Below are 16,311 nucleotides of genomic sequence, written 5' to 3'. Positions count from 1 at the left end.
GAAAAGTAGACAACCAACAGGAAAATAGCATAAGAGATGAGGCAGAGAAGGTTGGCTATAATCTCTATAATAGATGGCCTTGATACACTAACAAAAAGAAACAAATGCAGAGTAGATGAGGAGACAGCATCCAACGAGATGCTCTGAATAGAAAAATAATCAACTTGAAAGAGGGTTTATGGACCAAAAGTCAAAGATGAGAAAACAATGCTCTATGTGACAGGGAACCAGAGAGAAATAGGGGCAGTTTGTCCAGCACCTACAGATAGGTTGGAAAGTCATGACACTTTTGTGCAGTGGAGAACTACTCATCTATAACGAAGGAACACCCTGAGGCTTTTGTAGGTAAAGGAAAACAACTTCAGATCAATCTCAAGGTTCAGAACCTACTTAGGTAAATAGCAGGTTGCCCTCTAATCTAAAAACTAAAGGAGTTAGTGAGACCCAAAATGTACAATGCACCCTATGAAAGTGCAAGGGGAGGAACTGTCTAAAAAAGGAAGGCAGAGGAAATTGTTAATAGTGTATCAGGATTTAAAATCCACATTATACTCATCGCTCTGTTTAGTTTGATTAAATTCTGTTCTAGTCTGTTTACTAGTACTAGATTTGAGGGGACAGACAGCTATTCCAAAAATAGCAGGGTATACTATAGTAACCATCCTTAATTCCCTATTAACTTAATCTGAAGTCCTGTATTACTTACAGTCTTATTATGACTGATTTATTTGGTTTGATCACTGTTTTGTCTTGACTGATTTTATTTAAATCTGTTATGTTTGATAGTGTCAAGTCTCAGAATACAGGCAACACTCTGAAGACAACATTCACTAGGATACCCATTCTGGTTTGACTATTTCTTGCTTTTGAAGTCCTATAATGTCTCTAATGTTTTACTTTTATTAATATTGTTATGTTCAATTATACTATGCCTGATGATATACACAATTCTACTGAAGATAACAAGAGACATCATAGTAACCATTGTAGATCACCTAGTATTGTGGTTTTAATCTTGTGCTATGTCCATCCTTTTGTTTTGAATGACCTCGTTTTCTTTTCTTCCTCATTTGGTTTTATTCTTTTCAAAATAAAATTTTAAAAAAATGAATAAACTCACTTTCAAAAATTCAGCACTTTTAATTTTAAATTCAAAAATTCAGCACTTTTAATTTTAAAACAAGAATAAAAAGCACCCTAGATTTCTAATTTCTTAGATATGCCAGCAAAAGAGCAATTCAGAAAACAAAATTGGTAAATTGGACGTCATCAAAATTGAAAACTTCTGCTCCAAAAGATACTACTGAGAAAACGAAAAGACAAGCCACAGACTAAGAATAAAGTAGTACAGATACTCCTCAACGTACAATGATAAGGCCATCATAAGTTGAAAACAGTGTAGGCTGAAAATGCATTTCATATACGCAGCTTACCGAACACCATAGCTTAGCAACACAGTGTACCGGACAGCATCAGCTGTCTACCCTTGTGATCACATGGCTGGTAGAGCTGTCACGGCCCAGGGTCACGAGCATATCAAACCACATATTGCTGGACCAGCAGAAGATGAAACTTCAGAGTTTGTTTTTTACTGAATGAATATCATTTCTGAACCATTGTAGAGTTAAAGAATCAAAGGGTGACTCACAGTTAAGTTGGAGACTGTTGGTTTGTATTATTTAAACATAAGCTATAATTAAAATTACATATTGCAAACTTTGCCATGAAGATGTTTTGAGGATATGTAAATACAGGCCTATATGTTATGTTAACACAATTAAATCATCTAGAATAACTAAAATTAGGCAAGTAACTTTTGAACAAGAATTATCAGGGATAAAGGACAGTACCTACCAATAAAGGGACAAATTCTCCAAAAGAAATAATATCCCTAAATGTTTATGTACCTAATAAGACAAGCAAATTGGTTATCTGTTATGGTAGAAAAAGACTGCAACATTATTCTCTCAGCAATAAAGACTAGGAGGAGGAAAACCAATAAAAATATAGAAGACCTGCCAGGCATGGTGGCGTACTCAAGAGGCTGAGGCAGGAGAATCAATGCAAGTTCAAAACCAGTTTGGGTTACAAAGTGAGCCCAAGGCCAACCTGAAATGCATAGTGAGACCCTGTCTCAAAAAGACCAAAAAAAAAAAAAAAAAAGAAGACCTAAACAACACTTATCAACCAATTTAACATATATAGAATATGCCACCCAATGACTGAACTGCCTTACAATCATCTATATTTTCTAAGTGCACATTTCTTAAGAATATTTTCTCATGACTAGTTTTCCAATATAGCCAGTGAAGTAATCTTTGAGAATGTAATACCAGCTACTTGCCTTAGAAAAGACACTGTTTATTCTCTATGTATAAAGCTCTGCCAGTAGCTTTCAGAAAGTTCAAAAGAAAGTAAATACAGCAATCATGGAATTGTTCAAGCTTTATTTTTAGATGCTTATCAGGAAACAAAAATTTCAAGACATAGAGCATAATATATCAAATGAAATAATAATGTGTACACAAATAACAGTATAAAGAACATGAATAGAATACATTATATACTTTGTCTTGGGGTTTCAAAAGAAAAAGTGTTTTTGGTTTTAAATTCTGACACCTGGGTCTAACATTCAAGTAACACATATTTCAAAAGTTAGATTTTTAAAAATAATAGCTAAATTAACATATAACTCTAAGACAACCTGCCTTTGCCACGATCTTCAAAATAGTGCTGTTCAATTCTTCTACAGAAGGCAAGGAGGTTGCTGTAGTTTTTCACCTTCTCAGACAGTTCATCGTTGGTCAGCTGTGTGGTGAGAATGGTGTACAGGTGGCCAAAGACCAATGCATCAAGTTCAGTCGGCCTGAAACACAGTGAAAGCAAGAGTGCTGTGCGGCACACTTAGCGTCTAGGGCAGAGAGCACACAGCTTTAAAATGTCTTCGTCAATTTGAAAGAAACAGAAATCACTAAAGAAATAAATCCTACCACAGCTTGACAATATGTATTTAATTTGTAACTGAGAATTTCCATTATAAGACATGAAAATAACTAAACTGTGATTTGCTAGGTTTGTGAATTCATTTGTTTGTTTCTTTTATGGCAGTGGGGACTGAGTTCAGAGCCTCTACACTGGGCTACATCCCAGACCTCATCTTATTTTTTATTTTAACACAGTCTCACTGGGCTTGAACTTTCAGTTTTCTACCTTAGCCTCCCACACCACTGGAATTAAAAGCAGTGACTTTTTTTTTAGTACTGGGGATCAAACTCACAAACTCACACTTGCCAGGCAAGCACTTTGGCCACTGAGCTGCCAAAGCTCCCACCCAAAGCACTGATTTTTTGACACAGTATTATTACTTAAATGTGCTTTTAAAACATACACAGATATAACAGATTATATTTTATTATTTTAGTCACCAAAAAAAATACACTAGGTCTTCAGTGTGGCTGAAGCTGCTGGATGTTAGAGATAAAAAATAAGATACTCTAATTAATTCTAAACATGGAAAAAAAACCCACAACATAATTTATTAAGTGTTTTCACAGTTATTAAAAAAGTGCTGTCAAAATATTCTGACAGAAGATTTTACTGTGGTTATAGGCCCCCCCCAAAAATGACAGCCTATAACCCAATCATGTACCAACAACATGATATAACCATATTATTTTTAAAGCAACCTTAGAATTTTGCAGGAAACAATCATAAAAGTGGCCTCAACATAAAATTTTTCTAGGGCTTTTTTTCTCTTTTATTATGTATTACAATAAAACTTAATTTACCCCAGAATTAATGGTCTAGGATCATCCCTCATCTATGTTAAAATAATTACCAATCTAACATTACCAAAAGGAGACAACACCATAATAATTATGAGTTCACTATTACTGCCAGTCTGTATGGTAAGTTTTTGAGAATACATGCACTAGCCCATAATACTAACATATGGCACAGTGGCTGGGGATGTAGCTCAGTGGTCAGGCACTTGTCTAGCATAGCAGAGGCCTAATTAATTAATATGTTGCAGTAATTTGGCTTGGCAGAATAGATTCTGAGGTCAGTCACATATAATCTGAATCTTAATTCTGCCATTTACTAGCTCGGTAGCCTTCACCATTACTGATACCCAGTCTCACAGAGCTGATTGGCTTTAAATACCATCTCCATGCCACTAATTGCCAAATAGTTTTTTCTGGTCCTAGTCTCTCTCTTGAGCTCTGAATTCATACATTCAAATGCCTACATAATATCTCCACTTCAATATAAAACGCAGTTTAAACTTGCATGTCCTCTTTTTTATACAAAATAAATGGCACCATTAGACATCCAAATCATTCACTCCAAAATCTAGGGGTTACCCTTGAGTCCTCTTACTTCTCGTATCTATTAGAAGGCTGGTGAAATACTACCTTCAAAATCTGTTCTCAACGTAATCACTGACCTCTCCTTTCTTGTCACCTGGTTTACACTCCATTCTCTCCACTGAGGCACCTCCTACCCTCACAGAGTAACCAAAATACTGCTTTTTCCAATGTCACTACATCACACCACTACAAACATAAAATATCCCAGTGGATTTCCATTCCAGGTTCACTAAAATGCCACATTCTCTTGATAATCTAGCTCCTGCCTACTTCCTTAGTCTCCTCTACCATTCTAAACATACCCAAATTAGCCAAGCTTTTTTCATTCAAAGATAACAAATTCGCACCAATCTTAGGGTCCTGTCGTTAACTTCCTCTGGCTAGAATAGTCTTTGAGTGACTTTGTATTACCAGCTCCTTCTTGTTTTTCAGAATAATACTCACATGTTACGTTTTAAATCTTCTCCTGACTGTTCAAACTGTAGTAGACACACAGTCACTTACTATCATTGCAGGTAGCATGTAATAGTATCTAATATTTATTTTTTTATTGTTCATCTCCTTTATCAGAATACAGGTGTTATGATGGAAAGGATCTTGTCTATGTCTTCCCAATACGTAGCACAACACCTGGCACGAGGTAGGTTCTCAGTATGTAGTTCTCAATATTGGACTGAATTCAGCAAGAAAGTGAACCAGTTCTCATGCTCACTGTAACTAGTTTACTTAACTATCTCCCTCACTACACTGCAGATTCTTTAAAAACACTGCATATATCCTTATATCCCCAGTTCTTAGCACAGGATCTAAGGACCTTCTGAATCTTCTGAATAAACGAATGAAACAGAAAGCATCCTATCTACAGAGTAGAGGAAATTTTATTTTTTCAACAGCAATTACTTTGAGTCTTGCAAAGCTTTCCCTCTTTTGACACATTTATAAAGAATTCATTAAAGTAAGATGTACAATCTTTGACCACGTTTAAGAGAGTAGTCAATAGAATAGTTTTTAAAATCGCAAGTGTCCTTGGACTCAGTAACACCATAATCTTTATCACAGCTGAAGAATCAAAAATAAACAGATCCCTCAAAGAAGCAAGGATGGAGAAGGATAAATGCAGAGTTGAGGCCCTCTGTGAAAAGTAATATGAGCACTAACTCTTCCGCCTCTCTAAACACCTTCTTATAGCAAATCTTAGTCAGGTGTGGACGGCCACACTGGTAACGCCCCTCCGGCAGGCTGAAACCAGAAGACAAGGTCAAGAACAGCATGGGCAATTTAGTGACTTGGCAAAGGCCTGTCTCAAAACAAAAAATAAAGGGAAGAGGGTGGAGATGTTGCTCAGTGCAATCTCCAGTACAAGATAAAATACAGTAAAATAAATCTATTCTTACCAATTGAGAACTCTTATTCTTATTCAGTGCCAATAACCCTTGAATTCCCTATCAGAGGCTAAAGACCATGAAAAGATTCCCCAGTGCAATTTCCAGCAGTGTGGAGCAGGGCATTCTTTAATAGTAAGTCAAGGCTATGTCTGAATTCAAGTATGAATGTACACTCAAAAGAAGGTCCCATGATGTGGGCAAAACGTTTAACTGGTGCAAACATACACCCATATAATCCTGAAAGTGCTGAGCTAGACATGGATCCAAGCATACAGAAACTGAGCAGATTTTACAGCAGCTTTGTGTCACATCACCTGAGAATGTTTATAAGAAAGCAGAATGCTATAAAATCAATCAATGGAGACACATTTTACAAACATATATCTTGTAATCCTTATAAATTCTAGCAACTCCTTATATTAACTGACAGAAATTACCAATCCTGGGGCTGGGGATTTAGCTCAGCGGCATAAGCGCCTGCCTTGCAAGCAGGCAGTCGTGAATTCGATCCCTGGTACCGATAAAAATGAAAAAGACCAAAAAAAAAAAGAAATTACCAATCCTTACAATTCCTTCTTTTTAAAATGTATATTTATAGTGGTTATACAACCATGCATTCCTGTTAAAATGCATAGAATTATACTCATAAAGTGCCAACTATACTATATGCAAATTATATCTGAATAAACTTAACTTTTAAAAACTGACTTTTAAAATACTTGCAACTCATTTAAAAGACAATAACAACAACAGCAACAAAAAGAAAACCTCATACTTTATCCACTATTTCTACTGAATTGTTTAATCAAGCCAAGATATTCATGTATTCCCATTTTAATTACCTTGCTATACTAAGTGAAAAGAAAATGTAACTTTCCATTCCTATACTTACAAAATATTTGGTGGATTATAATTTGGATATAGATAGTAATTCTCCTCACAGCTCTAAGATATTTCAAATATACTGTCGCATTTATCTTTATAGAATTTTTATTAGAAAAATATTCCAGGATGATAAATATATTTTTTAAGTCCTGAGAAATTGTTGCTTTATCTTGCATTATCACTTCCCACATTTCTATTGGTTATCTATTCTTTCATTTAAAAACCAAAATAAAGACAGTACTGTAAAACGTGAATATTTTCCTAATATTAAAATTTTTCTTTTTGCTTTGTTTATTCATTACTACTTCATATTCTCTTTGATATCCTCTATAGTATTATCTAGTCAAAAAACATTAATTCTGTTTGCATTTTCCTCTCTCCCATTATTAACTTGTCATCTCTTTGACCCATTAGAAATAATCTGCATACCTATCCTCCCTATATATACAAGTTATCCATCTTTAGACTATCACTTGAATTTGTTAATCACACCCCTTGTTTCTTTATCCTCTTCTTCTAATTTCTATTTTTGCTGTAAAATCTCCCTTAACTATCCTTTTCCATTTTCTCATCAAGAAAAGCCATTTGGTTTCTTTCATGATTCCTCTCTCAACAACTCCAGCAGGTAAAGTAGGATGAAAATTGATTCTAATTTTAGAGGGTGAAAGGAGAACACATAGGGAAATTAAAAAGAATTTATCTGAGTTCAGTATCTCTTAGAATCAAGAATAGAGTGCAAGGCCTGCAACTTGCGAGTCCAGTGTTTCTGCATTAATCTATTAGGCTGGCTCTTTACAAAGTACATCTTACAAAGAAATGACTCCTGCTACAGATAAAGGAATGGGAAACACTTTGCCAAAACAAAAGTAAAACTACAAGTTGTTTCTCTCTAACTGTCCTAATTGTAGTCTAGTTTTATTTTAATATAGATTAAATGAGTAAATTTAAAAATTAAATGTATTCTATTCTTTAATCTATAATTTTGGAATGGAGAAAATGTTTATTTCATTAAGTAAGGTAAAGTTACCTTAAATACTTATATTTTAACATCAATTAAACAATTCTTCAAATACAAGCCTTTGGTTTTATAACTATCCTAAATATAAATTTCTTATAAGTCTAAGGATAATTATACATGTGAAGGAAAAAAGTATCTTGTCATTTCCTCTGAATCACAAGCCAATGATCTCTGGTTACTACCCCTAAGACAATGAATTTACCTAAGAAGAAAAGTTACACCTATTGTCTACACTCCTGGTCTTCCCCAAGCACAGCACACACAACAAAACTCACTCACTAGTAAGCCATTTCAAACAATAAAACACATAACTCCTTCTAAGCTTTTGAACTCCTACGAATATATCAGAAAGAAAAAGAATCACAAAATGCTAACATCTGGCCACATTTCTTTGTGCTGTGGACTAAATGGAAATAGTAGCATCACTGTAGAAGCTTCAGCTACTAGCAACCCCCTACTGTATGACTGCTCTGCTTCAGAGATCAGCAAGTCTTAAATTTTATCCTGATATCAATAATACATAATATATATTACTTGCATTACAAAATAATATAGTTTAAATATTTCCAAGGTATTGTCATAGTTATTTTTACTACAATTAATATAGTCATCTAAAGTCTGACATGTCTACAGAAGATGAATGCCTACAAACATTTAAAAACAATAAAAAATAAAGTCTTAAAAACTATCAATCTAAAAAAACTAAGAAATACTTTACTAAAAGCCAGGTAAAAGTCAGACTTTCTAAACAAAGCACTGCAATTAACATCTTACACTGGATCACAGAATAGGTAAAATATTAAAACTGCAATATTTTTAATAAAGGAAAACCATTCTTTGTCTTGGAATTTTTTTTTCAAAACTGAAAACCACTATTAATGAAACGCAAATTAGTTAATTTATACATATATACATAAATTTATTGCATACCCCTATGTTAATTTTTGTGCTTTACAAATGTTTTAAAAGGTATATAGGTTTACAAGAGTGCCTGTCCATTCCATATTCTTTATTGTTTAGTTTTATTGAGTTTTTCCAGGAATGATCTCATAGAAGCGATGACTGCATTAACAGCATCTTCACAATTTTGTAGTACCTTAAAAGATTTGCAGTTCTAATCTTGAACTATCTCTATAGAACTTTATCATATTGCACAACAATGAGTGAATTACATGATTAACTTTAAGAAAATATCTTAATGACAATGACCGCATTTTATAAATCTTAGTTCCCCAGAGCCTCGCACTGTGCCTGACATAGGTGCTACACAAATATTTTCAGTATAAAACGAGTAAATCTTTTTAAAAATATGTCTTGGGAAAGCAATTCCTTTATGATATGGGAAATTTGAAATCTAGCAATGTAGAAAAGAAATTAGTAATAACAAAATGTCTTACTGCTTATTGAAAAAGTACGGTTGTGTTCCCAGTCTTTGAGAAAGAGCTTGACAGCACTGGTCAACATCTTCTAAAACCTAGGACAGACAATGCATCCCCCCCAAAAAAACTTGTATTAGCAAACAATACAAAATTCCTAAAATTTAAATTGCATCATGGTGAATAACAAATATGCTAAGATTAGGCTAACATTTTATAACCTAATGAAAATATAAAATATAGGAAGAAATCTTGAGTAAATTTGCTTTAAATATCTTTAGATTTCTAGTAAGGATTACTATCAGGAAAGATTTTTTCCACTCACTCTATTCCATTAAAAAAGTTTTCCTGAACCCTCATACACCAATGATCTTACATACATTTTAAAAATGCCTGCTGAACTTGCATGAGTCCGAGCATTTGAGTTGTACCCACCAGGGAGGTGGATTTTATTTACAACATCCCTCTCCATTTACTTTAATCCCTCTTGTGGCACAGATCAATGAGACTGCTGCTCAGATTAGGAGAGTCTTGGCAAAGACACATTAATTAGTTTAATGATGTTCAAACTCATGACCTTGATGACATAAATATATGTGTGTGTGTATTTAAAATTTGCTTTATTAGTAAATTTAAGACCAGAGAAACGTAGATACATTAACGTCTTTAGTAAGGTTTTTTTTTTAACCTGATGTTGCAGATCTACACTTACTGACAATAAAAGATGCCCAAAATACATCGTTCAATCGGAAAATATCAGGTTATAGAGAAGCAAGCATAAAATGATCCGATTTAAGAGATACCTAGAAAAATATTCTCCAGATAATTAAGAGTGGCAATTCTGAGGTGGTAGAATTTCAGGGGAAAAAAATTAGCAACATTTCACATTATGTATTTTGTTTGACAATAAGTATGCATACTTAGACAAAGTATAATAAATTGCTTCATAAAAAAGGCTAGCAAATGCTTTGCTAGTTTTATGTTCCAATTATTTTTAAAGGAGTGCCATTTTTATGCATTAAAAGCTGAGGGCTTTGTGAATTTCAACCTGAACTGACCTGGTCCAGAGTCTTGTTTCCCCATCCAATAGCTTTCATCTTCCGCTTGACTTCCCACTGTTTCTGATAGGCCAAAATATGATTCAGAGGCCAAGGGTAAGGAGATCCATACCTAGCATGAGTAATCTAGAGCAAAAGGATTTTGTGAGAACTGTGATCCTTCCTAAAAACAAAGCCTGGTTTTGCAAACAGAATTCTAAAAGAAATGTATTTTCAGAAAATATAAACAGAGGAATCTAAAGAGAATACAGATTGCAATGTAAAAAATTAAAATTTTAAACTATTCCCTTCACAAATATATAAACTTTTATGTACTTTACAACCAGTTATATCAAACAATGACACATAGCTTCCCTAAAATGTATGTGCAAGCAAAATTAAAGTAAGTGAAAAACTATATCACTAATGGTATAAACCACAATGTTTCATTTATGAGCAGGGACTTGCAATTCTGAGCAAAAGTGTTTTCTCATTAAATTTTAATTAAGATAAATACTGCAGAGCCACTCACCTCCCCTACAGTAGCTTCATCACACCACTGAAGATATAACTGGGAACAAAAGAACAGTCACTGAAACTTTATAATGCCAGAGAGGAGAAGGATAAAGTTATTTCTTGCCACAAAAATTTTTTATAAGCCAACCTTGTAAGTCACGTACATGATGGGCTCTTTTCTTAGCTAACACTGCTGTACAGAACTATTAAATTCAATGGTAACATTTTATATTTCTTATGTACACAATGCATCTCTAAATACTGTTAAAGCTATTTTACAGAAATAATTTAAGTAAATTTCAAAAGACCAAAATAAAACAATGAATAGGCAATATTCCTTCTTACAAACAAAAGCTAGAGCTAAAAATACCGGTAACTTATTCCAAGATAATGAGTGAATAATTTGAGTAACTAGATTAATAAATAATCACTAGATTATTTTCTCATTTCTCAACAACTTGAAAATAGCCCACAAGAAAGATAATATTTTATGACAGGATATAGATTATAAAAGATTGTACTTTATTTCAAACCCCTTTATATTATACCTCTGCAGTCAACAACATATTGTTGACTAATTCCATGTAAGCCTTCATTTCTGCTTTTTGGACTTCATCCAACCCATCACTAAGACAATGGCCCTAAAGGGAATTTAAAAAAATTTATAAGAGCATCATATTAAATATACAAAAACTTTCAGTTATCTAACAAGTAATATAATATGCAAGTTTCCAATGGATTAATTTCTAAAATGCCTTCTAAAACAAAACTAATTTATATAAAAGCATACTCAATACTCTTTCACTGTCAAATATTTAGAGTATACAAATGTTGTATTTCAATTGCTTAACAAAAGCACAGAAGAGTGATCAGTACATTTTTTTAAGAAGTAAAGCTAAATAGCAAAACAAATGCTAGAAAACTGATATATGTTACTTTCATAGTGGACAAAGACAGAAAAATAATATTAATAAAAGTATACAGAAGAAGATTAATTTCAAATTTCTAATATACGATAGTAATAAGCAATAGATAAAATGGTATAATCTTTAGTTTGGTCTTAATGGTCTGTTGCACAATTTTTAAAAGTAATATCCCACATTATAGTGATGGCGAACCTTTTAGAACTTTCAATGATAAGAAACAGTCTGCTGCAGGCATGTGCCATAGTTTGCCACCAGTATCCTATGACATTCTGACACAACTCTTAAGAATTTATCCTAATGAGATAACGAAGACGTATATACAAGAAAACTGATTTTGGCACTCACAGTAGCAAAAAATTGGCCATAACCTAAATGTGCATTAATAAAAACTTGAGCAAATAAAATTACAATATATCCAATACAATAGGACATCACACAACTTAGAGAATGACATATTGTATATCTATATATACATGAAAAAATTTGTAAGCATATTAGTAATTTTAGAAGGTAGGTTACAAAATAAAATATAATTGTTTGATCTATGTTTTTTATATACAAAAGAAAAGTCTACAAGAATATTCCCCAAGGGCTGGGGATTTAGCTCGGTGGATAAGCGCCTACCCGGCAAGTGTTAGGTTGTGAGTTTGATCCCTGGTACCAAAAAAAAAAAGAATGGGGCAGGAGATTTATTAGCTCAGCAGTATAAGTGCCTGCCTGGCCAGTGCAAGGTGGTGAGTTCAACTTCTGGTAGCAAAAAAAATAGACTATTCCTCAAAGTGTTAATGGAGGTTTCTTCCAGATGTCTGTTAAAATCTAGACTAATAAATGAAAATTAAAGTCTTTCAAATCAATAAATATTTTCAAGTTCTAAACATGTCTGTACCTTCTGTTTAAAAGTCAACTAGACACTTTATAGGAACCTAAAAGTTTTCATTTATGATCAAAATTTCACATTAGTACATTAGAAAATTATTTTCCATTTTATAAAGATCAACTTCTCATATTTTAAATATTCTCTAGTAGTTTGTATCAGCATTTTAGAAAACCAGGTTACAACTGATGTAAACATTAAGTAAGACATGCTAAAGAATGATAGATGACTTATTTTAAAAAACTGTAATCAAATACATTTAATAACTTTTTTTTTTTTTACCTTGGCTTTAACGAATTGAACTATTGGACCAAGTTCTGATACTACTTGATTTCCCACATGAATAAAAGGTACTTTACCTGTTGAGGGGGGAAAAAAACATGTGAAAATATCTTCAGTAAATTAAAAGTTTATGCTAATATAAATTAACAAAACTCAAATGTTTTATTTTATTAATAGAAATGTTATAAAACTGTAACTTTTTACAATTATATTGAGATGTATATGTTAAACTCTACATTTTTTTTTTTTTTTTTTTTGTCTTTTTCAGAAAGGGTTTTGCTATGCAATTTAGACTGGCCAAAACTTACTTTATAGGCCAGGCCGGCCTCAAAGCCACAGCAATCCTTCTGCCTCAGCCTTCCAAATGCTGGGATTACAAGTGTGCACCACCACACCCAACCAAACTCTTCAAACTTTTAAACAACACAGTATAAACTTTTAAATACTGATTGGTAACCAACTTAAAAACAAAAGAAAAAGAATAGGTGGGTTTCATTTCTTAGAGTTCTCACCTAGATGTAATATATTGCAATATGTTTTCTTTATACTATATAGCACCATATAGCGATAAGAACATTCAGTACAGAAAGGGAAAGAAAGTGCTCCAACACTAGGACAAAGGAAAGAAGAAAAGGAAGAAAGGAAAAGATTATATGTATACAGGTATACACATATATTTGTATCTATATATACAAGACAGATAATTATACTGCTAACCTCTGTTCATCAAAAAGAAGTTTATGCTTTCGTTATTTGATCATTTTTATGCCTAAATCTTGTAACCTGAGCAACTACTTTTAAGATAACAATATACAATATATAACTAGTATTAATTACTTACTATTTTTTTGAAATTCTGTACCATTTTTAAAATAAAAATTTTTATTTAAAAAAAAAAGGAACATTCATTACACAAAATACATGAAATAAGCCCAGACACACATGACCATTGATAAATTTCAAAGAAATTTAACTGGACTTCCTCTTCAAAGTACAGAGCAATGTATTAATCTATACTGTAAACCACATCTAAGAAGGCTTACATTTTCTAATTTTAAATCTCGGATATTTATTACAGTGCACACAGCTATATATTAATATCTTTGATTTAATATATCAAGAATTCATAAGAATAACTAATCTTTGAAGGTATGTTAGTTTGTGAGTTACAAGCTCCCAACACATGAAAGAAAAAAGAATAGGATATTTATAAATGCCATATGTAAAAAGGACTATTTCATTTTAATAAACAACAAACGTGAACTTACAACAGATGAAGAGAACAGTCTTAAAATAGCAAGATCTACTTAATTATACTAAGACTTGATGAACTTCTCCGAGATGAAAAGAAAATAGTCTCAAAATAGCAAGAAAGTCTACTGTAACCACTGAAACCTGCTGTCAGACCTAGTTCAACTAGAGTTCACGCTGACAGCAGGCTTCTTCCTGCTCTCCTTCAATAGATTCACTTCTCTCTGGCCCAGTCAGCCCGGGGTAATGGATGAGGTGCACAGCACCAACAAAAGCTTCATCGGCACCCACAGGACAGCACGCATGACAAAGGACAGCAGGCCTTCTGCACACAGCTCGGGGTGTACTGGGAAGACACCGCTCTGCTACCAGTTGTGCATTCTTTCCTTCTGCTGCTTTGTAGAGAGAGAAGTAGTTTTTAACTGGGTAAGTACTGGCCCATATTGTTTCTTAAGTGGAATAAAACCTGTCACTACTATACTACCAGAATCAGCACAGGTCATCTGAAATAAAAACAGAAACAACAACAGCAACAAAAAAACACAACAAATAATTTCAGTGCCTAGACTAAAACATCTTTAACATCTTTAGAGTAAAGTATATTTCTCCTCCTTAATAATCAGTTTTAGGGTCTTAGGGGAAAAGTTTTATTTCTTTAAACTATATTGAACATAGATTCTGAAGCAGGAAACCAGTGTGACTGTGGCTACTCAATGATCACTTTACACATCTCTAATGGCAAAGAGACAAAAAAAAATCAAGCAACACATTACAAAGAATCATGCTTTCTGTCACTAGCGTGACTTAAAATAGAGCCAGTGTTGTACCCTTATTATCACATACCAGGTAAAAGCACTGTGAGAATTATTCTCTGGCACCAACAAAAAGTCATAGAAGAATACAGATGGCTTCGTTTCCCATTTTAGGCAGATCGGTCAGTTTTAGAACTTTTATTGCTAAAGAAAGCAAGAACTTGTTGCCATGCAAGTTTGTAGAATGTTAGAAAGAACTTTGAATATCATCTAATCTGACTACCTCACAGTACAGTCACTGAGTCTCGAGGAAGACAAGTGAAAATTTCTCAAGGAAATAGCTAAGATATGACAAAGTCATAGAAATAAATACCCCTTAACTCTTAGCTAAGCAGTCTTCTGATATTTGGATTGTTCTTTGCTGGAAAAAATTTATCATGAGACCAAGAAAGCAACTCCAAAAACCACGTCCCTTATGACATCAAATCAATGATAAAAGGGAATACTAATTTGAGATATGATGAAATATAAATAACTTAAGAAACAATGCCATTTTCTACTAAGGAGGCTCCTCCTATGAGTAGAATGTATTGTACATGTATATACATATTCGTTGCATGTTTCATTAATACCTGTGTTTACCTATCCTAGAGAATATGAAACATAGATACCTACCTAAATGATACTCAGTAATTTAAGCAAGTAGATGGAATATATGACTTCTTATTTGCCAAAGACTTTAACTTTAGTGTTAGATTAGTAACCTTTTTGTATATATACATAAATTGTTTTTGTATGAATATACAGCAGAAAAAAGTGGACTAAAAACAATATATTTCACCAGAATTCAATAAATTTTATAAAACCTATGTATAAAATTATCACAAAAGTGAGCTAATGGCTTCCAAAAATTTAACTTATATTTACATTTAAAAGTCTACAAAATTGGGGCTGGGGATTTAGCTCAGCGGCATAAGTACCTGCCTTGCAAGAAGGCGGTCATGAGTTCGATCCCCAGTACCGATAAAAAGGAAAAAGATAAAAAAAAAAAAGTCTACAAAATTATTTCATGAAAATGTTTTCTAGCTGGGTGTGGTAGCACACACCTGTAATCCCAGCACTCTGGAGGCTCAGGCAGGAGGATCACTGTGAGTTTGGGGCCAGCCTTGGCTACACAGTGAGTTCAAGACCAGCAGGAGCAACAATAAAAGAAAAAAAAAAAGCCGTTTTCTTATGTCATAAGCCTAATGCCTAATAAATCTCCATGTAGTAAAGTGTATACAAGGTAGTGTCTTCAACCTTCTAACAATTATTATCACCTTTAAGAATTTAAAGGTTGAAAAACACTTAATACCAGTCATTCCTAAGTTATAAATCAGAGAGTTATAACACAGCAGAGAGCTTGTTAAACATCTCCTTAAAAGCTAGTACAACACAATAACCAGTTATACTCAGCTTATTCATGAAGGGGTGATTCTGTATGATATACTGCTCCAGCATAAAACACAATTTAAGTAATCTATGCCAGTTATATTTAACATTTATTCTTCAGCTATGTGGCTGTACATTTTATATACAAAATTATTTAAATCATATTTAAAGTTGAATTTAAATCTACTAGCATATATGACATAAGGAA

At 33.2% G+C, this 16,311-nt stretch overlaps 1 protein-coding gene across 1 annotated transcript in view; it reads right to left on the bottom strand.

The window, feature by feature from the left end:
• Nucleotides 1-2,430: 2,430 nt before the first annotated feature.
• Mtx2 (metaxin 2) overlaps nucleotides 2,431-16,311 on the bottom strand; it is a 51,679-nt gene continuing 37,798 nt past the window's right edge. Inside the window, exons 5-10 of the mRNA XM_005007655.4 lie at nucleotides 12,670-12,746; nucleotides 11,136-11,228; nucleotides 10,604-10,642; nucleotides 10,093-10,218; nucleotides 9,056-9,132; nucleotides 2,431-2,866 (exon numbers count right to left, since the gene is read on the bottom strand). Coding sequence (XP_005007712.2) covers nucleotides 2,695-2,866; nucleotides 9,056-9,132; nucleotides 10,093-10,218; nucleotides 10,604-10,642; nucleotides 11,136-11,228; nucleotides 12,670-12,746 — 584 coding nt within the window. The 3' untranslated portion in view covers nucleotides 2,431-2,694. The remainder of the gene's footprint in view (nucleotides 2,867-9,055; nucleotides 9,133-10,092; nucleotides 10,219-10,603; nucleotides 10,643-11,135; nucleotides 11,229-12,669; nucleotides 12,747-16,311) is intronic.

The sequence above is a fragment of the Cavia porcellus genome, unplaced genomic scaffold (genome assembly GCF_034190915.1).
Source record: "Cavia porcellus strain 051 isolate PalLab524CR breed Dunkin Hartley unplaced genomic scaffold, mCavPor4.1 scaffold_12, whole genome shotgun sequence".
NCBI classification, from domain to species: domain Eukaryota; kingdom Metazoa; phylum Chordata; class Mammalia; order Rodentia; family Caviidae; genus Cavia; species Cavia porcellus.
The sequence above is the reverse complement of the archived record's forward strand: the minus strand, read 5'-3'. Positions and strand labels throughout refer to the sequence as shown.